This window comes from Callionymus lyra, chromosome 11 (genome assembly GCF_982586985.1).
Source record: "Callionymus lyra chromosome 11, fCalLyr1.hap1.1, whole genome shotgun sequence".
Lineage (NCBI taxonomy): Eukaryota > Metazoa > Chordata > Actinopteri > Syngnathiformes > Callionymidae > Callionymus > Callionymus lyra.
The window spans coordinates 15,182,937-15,197,286 of record NC_141828.1 but is presented as its reverse complement, the minus strand read 5'-3'; the positions used below and the strand labels follow the sequence as shown (position 1 = coordinate 15,197,286).

Here is a 14,350-nt window from a genome sequence, read left to right as displayed (position 1 = left end):
CGATTTTGGGCAATTTTTTTAAGTTTGAGAAAAAAAAATCGGTCCTAATAGACCTTTTTTCGAGCCTTCAAAAAACGGCATTTTAAGCATTTAGGCAACAATTTTCTGCGCTCACATGGTGCGTCTGATATCATACTTAAGCATTCCGACCTTTTTTTCCATTTTCGGGCACGTCGATTTTGGGCCATTTTTTAAAGTTTGAGAAAAAAAAATCGGTCGAAATAGACCTTTTTTCGAGCCTTCAAAAAACGGCATTTTAAGCATTTAGGCAACAATTTTCTGCGCTCACATGGTGCGTCTGATATCATACTTAAGCATTCCGACCTTTTTTTCCATTTTCGGGCGCGTCGATTTTAGGCCATTTTTTAAAGTTTGAGAAAAAAAAATCGGTCGAAATAGACCTTTTTTCGAGCCTTCAAAAAACGGCATTTTAAGCATTTAGGCAACAATTTTCTGCGCTCACATGGTGCGTCTGATATCATACTTAAGTATTCCGACCTTTTTTTCCATTTTCGGACGCGTCGATTTTGGGCCATTTTTTAAAGTTTGAGAAAAAAAAATCGGTCGAAATAGACCTTTTTTCGAGCCTTCAAAAAACGGCATTTTAAGCATTTAGGCAACAATTTTCTGCGCTCACATGGTGCGTCTGATATCATACTTAAGTATTCCGACCTTTTTTTCCATTTTCGGACGCGTCGATTTTGGGCCATTTTTTAAAGTTTGAGAAAAAAAAATCGGTCGAAATAGACCTTTTTTCGAGCCTTCAAAAAACGGCATTTTAAGCATTTAGGCAACAATTTTCTGCGCTCACATGGTGCGTCTGATATCATACTTAAGTATTCCGACCTTTTTTTCCATTTTCGGGCGCGTCGATTTTAGGCCATTTTTTAAAGTTTGAGAAAAAAAAATCGGTCGAAATAGACCTTTTTTCGAGCCTTCAAAAAACGGCATTTTAAGCATTTAGGCAACAATTTTCTGAGCTCACATGGTGCGTCTGATATCATACTTAAGTATTCCGACCTTTTTTTCCATTTTCGGGCACGTCGATTTTGGGCCATTTTTTAAAGTTTGAGAAAAAAAAATCGGTCGAAATAGACCTTTTTTCGAGCCTTCAAAAAACGGCATTTTAAGCATTTAGGCAACAATTTTCTGCGCTCACATGGTGCGTCTGATATCATACTTAAGTATTCCGACCTTTTTTTCCATTTTCGGGCACGTCGATTTTGGGCCATTTTTTAAAGTTTGAGAAAAAAAAATCGGTCGAAATAGACCTTTTTTCGAGCCTTCAAAAAACGGCATTTTAAGCATTTAGGCAACAATTTTCTGCGCTCACATGGTGCGTCTGATATCATACTTAAGTATTCCGACCTTTTTTTCCATTTTCGGGCACGTCGATTTTGGGCCATTTTTTAAAGTTTGAGAAAAAAAAATCGGTCGAAATAGACCTTTTTTCGAGCCTTCAAAAAACGGCATTTTAAGCATTTAGGCAACAATTTTCTGCGCTCACATGGTGCGTCTGATATCATACTTAAGTATTCCGACCTTTTTTTCCATTTTCGGGCGCGTCTATTTTGGGCCATTTTTTAAAGTTTGAGAAAAAAAAATCGGTCGAAATAGACCTTTTTTCGAGCCTTCAAAAAACGGCATTTTAAGCATTTAGGCAACAATTTTCTGCGCTCACATGGTGCGTCTGATATCATACTTAAGTATTCCGACCTTTTTTTCCATTTTCGGACGCGTCGATTTTGGGCCATTTTTTAAAGTTTGAGAAAAAAAAATCGGTCGAAATAGACCTTTTTTCGAGCCTTCAAAAAACGGCATTTTAAGCATTTAGGCAACAATTTTCTGCGCTCACATGGTGCGTCTGATATCATACTTAAGTATTCCGACCTTTTTTTCCATTTTCGGGCGCGTCGATTTTAGGCCATTTTTTAAAGTTTGAGAAAAAAAAATCGGTCGAAATAGACCTTTTTTCGAGCCTTCAAAAAACGGCATTTTAAGCATTTAGGCAACAATTTTCTGAGCTCACATGGTGCGTCTGATATCATACTTAAGTATTCCGACCTTTTTTTCCATTTTCGGGCACGTCGATTTTGGGCCATTTTTTAAAGTTTGAGAAAAAAAAATCGGTCGAAATAGACCTTTTTTCGAGCTTTCAAAAAACGGCATTTTAAGCATTTAGGCAACAATTGTCTGCGCTCACATGGTGCGTCTGATATCATACTTAAGTATTCCGACCTTTTTTTCCATTTTCGGACGCGTCGATTTTGGGCCATTTTTTAAAGTTTGAGAAAAAAAAAACGGTCGAAATAGACCTTTTTTCGAGCCTTCAAAAAACGGCATTTTAAGCATTTAGGCAACAATTTTCTGCGCTCACATGGTGCGTCTGATATCATACTTAAGTATTCCGACCTTTTTTTCCATTTTCGGGCACGTCGATTTTGGGCCATTTTTTAAAGTTTGAGAAAAAAAAAACGGTCGAAATAGACCTTTTTTCGAGCCTTCAAAAAACGGCATTTTAAGCATTTAGGCAACAATTTTCTGCGCTCACATGGTGCGTCTGATATCATACTTAAGTATTCCGACCTTTTTTTCCATTTTCGGGCACGTCGATTTTGGGCCATTTTTTAAAGTTTGAGAAAAAAAAATCGGTCGAAATAGACCTTTTTTCGAGCCTTCAAAAAACGGCATTTTAAGCATTTAGGCAACAATTTTCTGCGCTCACATGGTGCGTCTGATATCATACTTAGGTATTCCGACCTTTTTTTCCATTTTCGGGCACGTCGATTTTGGACCATTTTTTAAAGTTTGAGAAAAAAAAATCGGTCGAAATAGACCTTTTTTCGAGCCTTCAAAAAACGGTATTTTAAGCATTAAGGCAACAATTTTCTGCGCTCACATGGTGCGTCTGATATCATACTTAAGTATTCCGACCTTTTTTTCCATTTTCGGGCACGTCGATTTTGGGCCATTTTTTAAAGTTTGAGAAAAAAAAATCGGTCGAAATAGACCTTTTTTCGAGCCTTCAAAAAACGGCATTTTAAGCATTTAGGCAACAATTTTCTGCGCTCACATGGTGCGTCTGATATCATACTTAAGTATTCCGACCTTTTTTTCCATTTTCGGGCACGTCGATTTTGGGCCATTTTTTAAAGTTTGAGAAAAAAAAATCGGTCGAAATAGACCTTTTTTCGAGCCTTCAAAAAACGGCATTTTAAGCATTTAGGCAACAATTTTCTGCGCTCACATGGTGCGTCTGATATCATACTTAAGTATTCCGACCTTTTTTTCCATTTTCGGACGCGTCGATTTTGGGCCATTTTTTAAAGTTTGAGAAAAAAAAATCGGTCGAAATAGACCTTTTTTCGAGCCTTCAAAAAACGGCATTTTAAGCATTTAGGCAAAAATTTTCTGCGCTCACATGGTGCGTCTGATATCATACTTAAGTATTCCGACCTTTTTTTCCATTTTCGGGCGCGTCGATTTTGGGCCATTTTTTAAAGTTTGAGAAAAAAAAATCGGTCGAAATAGACCTTTTTTCGAGCCTTCAAAAAACGGCATTTTAAGCATTTAGGCAACAATTTTCTGCGCTCACATGGTGCGTCTGATATCATACTTAAGTATTCCGACCTTTTTTTCCATTTTCGGACGCGTCGATTTTGGGCCATTTTTTAAAGTTTGAGAAAAAAAAATCGGTCGAAATAGACCTTTTTTCGAGCCTTCAAAAAACGGCATTTTAAGCATTTAGGCAACAATTTTCTGAGCTCACATGGTGCGTCTGATATCATACTTAAGTATTCCGACCTTTTTTTCCATTTTCGGACGCGTCGATTTTGGGCCATTTTTTAAAGTTTGAGAAAAAAAAAACGGTCGAAATAGACCTTTTTTCGAGCCTTCAAAAAACGGCATTTTAAGCATTTAGGCAACAATTTTCTGCGCTCACATGGTGCGTCTGATATCATACTTAAGTATTCCGACCTTTTTTTCCATTTTCGGGCGCGTCGATTTTGGGCCATTTTTTAAAGTTTGAGAAAAAAAAATCGGTCGAAATAGACCTTTTTTCGAGCCTTCAAAAAACGGCATTTTAAGCATTTAGGCAACAATTTTCTGCGCTCACATGGTGCGTCTGATATCATACTTAAGTATTCCGACCTTTTTTTCCATTTTCGGGCACGTCGATTTTGGGCCATTTTTTAAAGTTTGAGAAAAAAAAATCGGTCGAAATAGACCTTTTTTCGAGCCTTCAAAAAACGGCATTTTAAGCATTTAGGCAACAATTTTCTGCGCTCACATGGTGCGTCTGATATCATACTTAAGTATTCCGACCTTTTTTTCCATTTTCGGGCACGTCGATTTTGGGCCATTTTTTAAAGTTTGAGAAAAAAAAATCGGTCGAAATAGACCTTTTTTCGAGCCTTCAAAAAACGGCATTTTAAGCATTTAGGCAACAATTTTCTGCGCTCACATGGTGCGTCTGATATCATACTTAAGTATTCCGACCTTTTTTTCCATTTTCGGGCACGTCGATTTTGGGCCATTTTTTAAAGTTTGAGAAAAAAAAATCGGTCGAAATAGACCTTTTTTCGAGCCTTCAAAAAACGGCATTTTAAGCATTTAGGCAACAATTTTCTGCGCTCACATGGTGCGTCTGATATCATACTTAAGTATTCCGACCTTTTTTTCCATTTTCGGGCACGTCGATTTTGGGCCATTTTTTAAAGTTTGAGAAAAAAAAATCGGTCGAAATAGACCTTTTTTCGAGCCTTCAAAGAACGGCATTTTAAGCATTTAGGCAACAATTTTCTGCGCTCACATGGTGCGTCTGATATCATACTTAAGTATTCCGGCCATTTTTTTCCATTTTCGGGCACGTCGATTTTGGGCCATTTTTTAAAGTTTGAGAAAAAAAAATCGGTCGAAATAGACCTTTTTTCGAGCCTTCAAAAAACGGCATTTTAAGCATTTAGGCAACAATTTTCTGCGCTCACATGGTGCGTCTGATATCATACTTAAGTATTCCGACCTTTTTTTCCATTTTCGGGCACGTCGATTTTGGGCCATTTTTTAAAGTTTGAGAAAAAAAAATCGGTCGAAATAGACCTTTTTTCGAGCCTTCAAAAAACGGCATTTTAAGCATTTAGGCAACAATTTTCTGCGCTCACATGGTGCGTCTGATATCATACTTAAGTATTCCGACCTTTTTTTCCATTTTCGGGCGCGTCGATTTTAGGCCATTTTTTAAAGTTTGAGAAAAAAAAATCGGTCGAAATAGACCTTTTTTCGAGCCTTCAAAGAACGGCATTTTAAGCATTTAGGCAACAATTTTCTGAACTCACATGGTGCGTCTGATATCATACTTAAGTATTCCGACCTTTTTTTCCATTTTCGGGCACGTCGATTTTGGGCCATTTTTTAAAGTTTGAGAAAAAAAAATCGGTCGAAATAGACCTTTTTTCGAGCCTTCAAAAAACGGCATTTTAAGCATTTAGGCAACAATTTTCTGCGCTCACATGGTGCGTCTGATATCATACTTAAGTATTCCGACCTTTTTTTCCATTTTCGGACGCGTCGATTTTGGGCCATTTTTTAAAGTTTGAGAAAAAAAAATCGGTCGAAATATACCTTTTTTCGAGCCTTCAAAAAACGGCATTTTAAGCATTTAGGCAACAATTTTCTGCGCTCACATGGTGCGTCTGATATCATACTTAAGTATTCCGACCTTTTTTTCCATTTTCGGGCACGTCGATTTTGGGCCATTTTTTAAAGTTTGAGAAAAAAAAATCGGTCGAAATAGACCTTTTTTCGAGCCTTCAAAAAACGGCATTTTAAGCATTTAGGCAACAATTTTCTGCGCTCACATGGTGCGTCTGATATCATACTTAAGTATTCCGACCTTTTTTTCCATTTTCGGGCGCGTCGATTTTAGGCCATTTTTTAAAGTTTGAGAAAAAAAAATCGGTCGAAATAGACCTTTTTTCGAGCCTTCAAAGAACGGCATTTTAAGCATTTAGGCAACAATTTTCTGCGCTCACATGGTGCGTCTGATATCATACTTAAGTATTCCGACCTTTTTTTCCATTTTCGGGCACGTCGATTTTGGGCCATTTTTTAAAGTTTGAGAAAAAAAAATCGGTCGAAATAGACCTTTTTTCGAGCCTTCAAAAAATGGCATTTTAAGCATTTAGGCAACAATTTTCTGCGCTCACATGGTGCGTCTGATATCATACTTAAGTATTCCGACCTTTTTTTCCATTTTCGGGCACGTCGATTTTGGGCCATTTTTTAAAGTTTGAGAAAAAAAAATCGGTCGAAATAGACCTTTTTTCGAGCCTTCAAAAAACGGCATTTTAAGCATTTAGGCAACAATTTTCTGCGCTCACATGGTGCGTCTGATATCATACTTAAGTATTCCGACCTTTTTTTCCATTTTCGGGCACGTCGATTTTGGGCCATTTTTTAAAGTTTGAGAAAAAAAAATCGGTCGAAATAGACCTTTTTTTGAGCCTTCAAAAAACGGCATTTTAAGCATTTAGGCAACAATTTTCTGCGCTCACATGGTGCGTCTGATATCATACTTAAGTATTCCGACCTTTTTTTCCATTTTCGGGCACGTCGATTTTGGGCCATTTTTTAAAGTTTGAGAAAAAAAAATCGGTCGAAATAGACCTTTTTTTGAGCCTTCAAAAAACGGCATTTTAAGCATTTAGGCAACAATTTTCTGCGCTCACATGGTGCGTCTGATATCATACTTAAGTATTCCGACCTTTTTTTCCATTTTCGGACGCGTCGATTTTGGGCCATTTTTTAAAGTTTGAGAAAAAAAAATCGGTCGAAATAGACCTTTTTTCGAGCCTTCAAAAAACGGCATTTTAAGCATTTAGGCAACAATTTTCTGCGCTCACATGGTGCGTCTGATATCATACTTAAGTATTCCGACCTTTTTTTCCATTTTCGGGCGCGTCGATTTTAGGCCATTTTTTAAAGTTTGAGAAAAAAAAATCGGTCGAAATAGACCTTTTTTCGAGCCTTCAAAAAACGGCATTTTAAGCATTTAGGCAACAATTGTCTGCGCTCACATGGTGCGTCTGATATCATACTTAAGTATTCCGACCTTTTTTTCCATTTTCGGGCACGTCGATTTTGGGCCATTTTTTAAAGTTTGAGAAAAAAAAATCGGTCGAAATAGACCTTTTTTCGAGCTTTCAAAAAACGGCATTTTAAGCATTTAGGCAACAATTGTCTGCGCTCACATGGTGCGTCTGATATCATACTTAAGTATTCCGACCTTTTTTTCCATTTTCGGACGCGTCGATTTTGGGCCATTTTTTAAAGTTTGAGAAAAAAAAAACGGTCGAAATAGACCTTTTTTCGAGCCTTCAAAAAACGGCATTTTAAGCATTTAGGCAACAATTTTCTGCGCTCACATGGTGCGTCTGATATCATACTTAAGTATTCCGACCTTTTTTTCCATTTTCGGGCACGTCGATTTTGGGCCATTTTTTAAAGTTTGAGAAAAAAAAAACGGTCGAAATAGACCTTTTTTCGAGCCTTCAAAAAACGGCATTTTAAGCATTTAGGCAACAATTTTCTGCGCTCACATGGTGCGTCTGATATCATACTTAAGTATTCCGACCTTTTTTTCCATTTTCGGGCACGTCGATTTTGGGCCATTTTTTAAAGTTTGAGAAAAAAAAATCGGTCGAAATAGACCTTTTTTCGAGCCTTCAAAAAACGGCATTTTAAGCATTTAGGCAACAATTTTCTGCGCTCACATGGTGCGTCTGATATCATACTTAGGTATTCCGACCTTTTTTTCCATTTTCGGGCACGTCGATTTTGGACCATTTTTTAAAGTTTGAGAAAAAAAAATCGGTCGAAATAGACCTTTTTTCGAGCCTTCAAAAAACGGTATTTTAAGCATTAAGGCAACAATTTTCTGCGCTCACATGGTGCGTCTGATATCATACTTAAGTATTCCGACCTTTTTTTCCATTTTCGGGCACGTCGATTTTGGGCCATTTTTTAAAGTTTGAGAAAAAAAAATCGGTCGAAATAGACCTTTTTTCGAGCCTTCAAAAAACGGCATTTTAAGCATTTAGGCAACAATTTTCTGCGCTCACATGGTGCGTCTGATATCATACTTAAGTATTCCGACCTTTTTTTCCATTTTCGGGCACGTCGATTTTGGGCCATTTTTTAAAGTTTGAGAAAAAAAAATCGGTCGAAATAGACCTTTTTTCGAGCCTTCAAAAAACGGCATTTTAAGCATTTAGGCAACAATTTTCTGCGCTCACATGGTGCGTCTGATATCATACTTAAGTATTCCGACCTTTTTTTCCATTTTCGGACGCGTCGATTTTGGGCCATTTTTTAAAGTTTGAGAAAAAAAAATCGGTCGAAATAGACCTTTTTTCGAGCCTTCAAAAAACGGCATTTTAAGCATTTAGGCAAAAATTTTCTGCGCTCACATGGTGCGTCTGATATCATACTTAAGTATTCCGACCTTTTTTTCCATTTTCGGGCGCGTCGATTTTGGGCCATTTTTTAAAGTTTGAGAAAAAAAAATCGGTCGAAATAGACCTTTTTTCGAGCCTTCAAAAAACGGCATTTTAAGCATTTAGGCAACAATTTTCTGCGCTCACATGGTGCGTCTGATATCATACTTAAGTATTCCGACCTTTTTTTCCATTTTCGGACGCGTCGATTTTGGGCCATTTTTTAAAGTTTGAGAAAAAAAAATCGGTCGAAATAGACCTTTTTTCGAGCCTTCAAAAAACGGCATTTTAAGCATTTAGGCAACAATTTTCTGAGCTCACATGGTGCGTCTGATATCATACTTAAGTATTCCGACCTTTTTTTCCATTTTCGGACGCGTCGATTTTGGGCCATTTTTTAAAGTTTGAGAAAAAAAAAACGGTCGAAATAGACCTTTTTTCGAGCCTTCAAAAAACGGCATTTTAAGCATTTAGGCAACAATTTTCTGCGCTCACATGGTGCGTCTGATATCATACTTAAGTATTCCGACCTTTTTTTCCATTTTCGGGCGCGTCGATTTTGGGCCATTTTTTAAAGTTTGAGAAAAAAAAATCGGTCGAAATAGACCTTTTTTCGAGCCTTCAAAAAACGGCATTTTAAGCATTTAGGCAACAATTTTCTGCGCTCACATGGTGCGTCTGATATCATACTTAAGTATTCCGACCTTTTTTTCCATTTTCGGGCACGTCGATTTTGGGCCATTTTTTAAAGTTTGAGAAAAAAAAATCGGTCGAAATAGACCTTTTTTCGAGCCTTCAAAAAACGGCATTTTAAGCATTTAGGCAACAATTTTCTGCGCTCACATGGTGCGTCTGATATCATACTTAAGTATTCCGACCTTTTTTTCCATTTTCGGGCACGTCGATTTTGGGCCATTTTTTAAAGTTTGAGAAAAAAAAATCGGTCGAAATAGACCTTTTTTCGAGCCTTCAAAAAACGGCATTTTAAGCATTTAGGCAACAATTTTCTGCGCTCACATGGTGCGTCTGATATCATACTTAAGTATTCCGACCTTTTTTTCCATTTTCGGGCACGTCGATTTTGGGCCATTTTTTAAAGTTTGAGAAAAAAAAATCGGTCGAAATAGACCTTTTTTCGAGCCTTCAAAAAACGGCATTTTAAGCATTTAGGCAACACTTTTCTGCGCTCACATGGTGCGTCTGATATCATACTTAAGTATTCCGACCTTTTTTTCCATTTTCGGACGCGTCGATTTTGGGCCATTTTTTAAAGTTTGAGAAAAAAAAATCGGTCGAAATAGACCTTTTTTCGAGCCTTCAAAAAACGGCATTTTAAGCATTTAGGCAACAATTTTCTGCGCTCACATGGTGCGTCTGATATCATACTTAAGTATTCCGACCTTTTTTTCCATTTTCGGGCACGTCGATTTTGGGCCATTTTTTAAAGTTTGAGAAAAAAAAATCGGTCGAAATAGACCTTTTTTCGAGCCTTCAAAAAACGGCATTTTAAGCATTTAGGCAACACTTTTCTGCGCTCACATGGTGCGTCTGATATCATACTTAAGTATTCCGACCTTTTTTTCCATTTTCGGACGCGTCGATTTTGGGCCATTTTTTAAAGTTTGAGAAAAAAAAATCGGTCGAAATAGACCTTTTTTCGAGCCTTCAAAAAACGGCATTTTAAGCATTTAGGCAACAATTTTCTGCGCTCACATGGTGCGTCTGATATCATACTTAAGTATTCCGACCTTTTTTTCCATTTTCGGACGCGTCGATTTTGGGCCATTTTTTAAAGTTTGAGAAAAAAAAATCGGTCGAAATAGACCTTTTTTCGAGCCTTCAAAAAACGGCATTTTAAGCATTTAGGCAACAATTTTCTGAGCTCACATGGTGCGTCTGATATCATACTTAAGTATTCCGACCTTTTTTTCCATTTTCGGCCATTTTTTAAAGTTTGAGAAAAAAAAATCGGTCGAAATAGACCTTTTTTCGAGCCTTCAAAAAACGGCATTTTAAGCATTTAGGCAACAATTTTCTGCGCTCACATGGTGCGTCTGATATCATACTTAAGTATTCCGACCTTTTTTTCCATTTTCGGACGCGTCGATTTTGGGCCATTTTTTAAAGTTTGAGAAAAAAAAATCGGTCGAAATAGACCTTTTTTCGAGCCTTCAAAAAACGGCATTTTAAGCATTTAGGCAACAATTTTCTGAGCTCACATGGTGCGTCTGATATCATACTTAAGTATTCCGACCTTTTTTTCCATTTTCGGGCACGTCGATTTTGGGCTATTTTTTAAAGTTTGAGAAAAAAAAATCGGTCGAAATAGACCTTTTTTCGAGCCTTCAAAAAACGGCATTTTAAGCATTTAGGCAACACTTTTCTGCGCTCACATGGTGCGTCTGATATCATACTTAAGTATTCCGACCTTTTTTTCCATTTTCGGACGCGTCAATTTTGGGCCATTTTTTAAAGTTTGAGAAAAAAAAATCGGTCGAAATAGACCTTTTTTCGAGCCTTCAAAAAACGGCATTTTAAGCATTTAGGCAACAATTTTCTGCGCTCACATGGTGCGTCTGATATCATACTTAAGTATTCCGACCTTTTTTTCCATTTTCGGGCACGTCGATTTTGGGCCATTTTTTAAAGTTTGAGAAAAAAAAATCGGTCGAAATAGACCTTTTTTCGAGCCTTCAAAAAACGGCATTTTAAGCATTTAGGCAACAATTTTCTGCGCTCACATGGTGCGTCTGATATCATACTTAAGTATTCCCACCTTTTTTTCCATTTTCGGACGCGTCGATTTTGGGCCATTTTTTAAAGTTTGAGAAAAAAAAATCGGTCGAAATAGACCTTTTTTCGAGCCTTCAAAAAACGGCATTTTAAGCATTTAGGCAACAATTTTCTGCGCTCACATGGTGCGTCTGATATCATACTTAAGTATTCCGACCTTCTTTTCCATTTTCGGACGCGTCGATTTTGGGCCATTTTTTAAAGTTTGAGAAAAAAAAATCGGTCGAAATAGACCTTTTTTCGAGCCTTCAAAAAACGGCATTTTAAGCATTAAGGCAACAATTTTCTGCGCTCACATGGTGCGTCTGATATCATACTTAAGTATTCCGACCTTTTTTTCCATTTTCGGCCATTTTTTAAAGTTTGAGAAAAAAAAATCGGTCGAAATAGACCTTTTTTCGAGCCTTCAAAAAACGGCATTTTAAGCATTTAGGCAACAATTTTCTGCGCTCACATGGTGCGTCTGATATCATACTTAAGTATTCCGACCTTTTTTTCCATTTTCGGACGCGTCGATTTTGGGCCATTTTTTAAAGTTTGAGAAAAAAAAATCGGTCGAAATAGACCTTTTTTCGAGCCTTCAAAAAACGGCATTTTAAGCATTTAGGCAACAATTTTCTGAGCTCACATGGTGCGTCTGATATCATACTTAAGTATTCCGACCTTTTTTTCCATTTTCGGGCACGTCGATTTTGGGCCATTTTTTAAAGTTTGAGAAAAAAAAATCGGTCGAAATAGACCTTTTTTCGAGCCTTCAAAAAACGGCATTTTAAGCATTTAGGCAACACTTTTCTGCGCTCACATGGTGCGTCTGATATCATACTTAAGTATTCCGACCTTTTTTTCCATTTTCGGACGCGTCAATTTTGGGCCATTTTTTAAAGTTTGAGAAAAAAAAATCGGTCGAAATAGACCTTTTTTCGAGCCTTCAAAAAACGGCATTTTAAGCATTTAGGCAACAATTTTCTGCGCTCACATGGTGCGTCTGATATCATACTTAAGTATTCCGACCTTTTTTTCCATTTTCGGGCACGTCGATTTTGGGCCATTTTTTAAAGTTTGAGAAAAAAAAATCGGTCGAAATAGACCTTTTTTCGAGCCTTCAAAAAACGGCATTTTAAGCATTTAGGCAACAATTTTCTGCGCTCACATGGTGCGTCTGATATCATACTTAAGTATTCCCACCTTTTTTTCCATTTTCGGACGCGTCGATTTTGGGCCATTTTTTAAAGTTTGAGAAAAAAAAATCGGTCGAAATAGACCTTTTTTCGAGCCTTCAAAAAACGGCATTTTAAGCATTAAGGCAACAATTTTCTGCGCTCACATGGTGCGTCTGATATCATACTTAAGTATTCCGACCTTTTTTTCCATTTTCGGGCACGTCGATTTTGGGCCATTTTTTAAAGTTTGAGAAAAAAAAATCGGTCGAAATAGACCTTTTTTCGAGCCTTCAAAAAACGGCATTTTAAGCATTTAGGCAACAATTTTCTGCGCTCATATGGTGCGTCTGATATCATACTTAAGTATTCCGACCTTTTTTTCCATTTTCGGGCACGTCGATTTTTGCCCATTTTTTAAAGTTTGAGAAAAAAAAATCGGTCGAAATAGACCTATTTCACACAGTGCTGTGTGTCGATGAAGTTTCATGAAGCAGTGTAATGATTTTCAGAGTCCACTAGATAGCACTATTTTTCCTTTGTTTTGAATGTAATAAAAAATCATTTTTAAACTGACGGCGCCACCTACTGACCTCTGAACAACATGACACCTCTTCATGAAGCTTCGTCAACACACCACACCGTGTGAAATTGTTTTTAGTGACAAAACATGCAGTTTATCTCACAACAACGTGTCGTATTGCCATCTTTTATTGCACTTAGTAAGCAGTTGTCGTACAGTAGATGCGCAGACAAGATTTTTCCCAGCGTGACATCGAGGTTCACGACCGCGGCCACACTTTATATTAAAATAAAAACCCCAAGCTATGACACGTTCGACAAAATATCTACAACGTTACGGAAGCGACGACGATAGTATGTACAAAACAACACATGCGGTGATGGAAGAAGACCAGCGACAGGTTAGCGACACGTCGCTCTTCTTCACTCGGGAGTTGAACAGTCTTCTCTCCCGCGGTGGCCGTCATGGCAACGTCACACGACGCTATGGTTACACTTTGACCTCACGGACACATCCAAAAATATACACAGCCGTTCAAGAGGAGAAGTCAGTAATAAATCGGTAATAAAGTAAAAGAACACTCCGATCTACAAAGTTTGCGGTTCTTTTTTTTCTCTTTCTTTCAGTAGTTTTGTCTTCTGAAGTGATTTTTGGCGTTTTTTCCGCCGCTAACTCTTGCCCATCTTGGCGATCAGCTCGTCGCAGATCTTCGTCAGCTCTTCGATCTCCTTGTTCTGTGAAGCAGATTTGGAGTTTTTAGATAAAAATAAATAAATAAAAGTTAAAGTTAATGTTCGACCTTTTGCTCCAGCGTTCGCTCCAGAGAGTCCACCTTCATCTGCTCCTTCCTCAGGCTGGCCTGGAAGGCGGCCTGTTCCTGCTTGGACTTGATCCTCACCTGAGCTATATCTGTGTTTGCCCTGAAAACAAATGGACAGAATTCAACAAATCATTCAAATAATGTCTGTTTTCTCCATCATGTGTTAAAAACCATTGTAAAAAACAAACACTAGAGGGAGCCATCGCTCCATTATTCGTTTCACTTCTGCAGTTTCTATCTAACGTTCTTGTGGCGTCTAGAGTTTTATAAACTGACTTGTCGAGCTTCTCCTCGGCATGGATCTTCAGGGCCTGGTACCGCTGCTCCTCCTTGCGAACCCTGGACAGATACTCCTGAGCACACTTCTTCAGCACCTCTTCGTTCTGCAGGCAGAAAGACAAACAAAGATTCTTCAGTGACAAGAAAGTGTCATTTTTATGTATTGAATAATAAATATCATTCCTTGAAGAAGGGACACGAAATAACTATTACATAAGTAACTAATTAACCAAATAATAATAAAAATGAATGTACAGTTATACAGTATATATACATACAGTAT

At 37.6% G+C, this 14,350-nt stretch overlaps 1 protein-coding gene across 9 annotated transcripts in view; it reads right to left on the bottom strand.

Moving 5' to 3' along the window:
* Nucleotides 1-13,140: 13,140 nt before the first annotated feature.
* Nucleotides 13,141-14,350, bottom strand: part of tacc2 (transforming, acidic coiled-coil containing protein 2) — a 31,256-nt gene continuing 30,046 nt past the window's right edge. For all 9 annotated transcript variants that reach the window (XM_087803213.1, XM_087803214.1, XM_087803215.1 and 6 more), the window contains 3 exons: nucleotides 14,065-14,171; nucleotides 13,768-13,888; nucleotides 13,141-13,702 (listed from right to left, as the gene is read on the bottom strand). In XM_087803213.1, coding sequence (XP_087659339.1) covers nucleotides 13,637-13,702; nucleotides 13,768-13,888; nucleotides 14,065-14,171 — 294 coding nt within the window. In that variant the 3' untranslated portion in view covers nucleotides 13,141-13,636. The remainder of the gene's footprint in view (nucleotides 13,703-13,767; nucleotides 13,889-14,064; nucleotides 14,172-14,350) is intronic.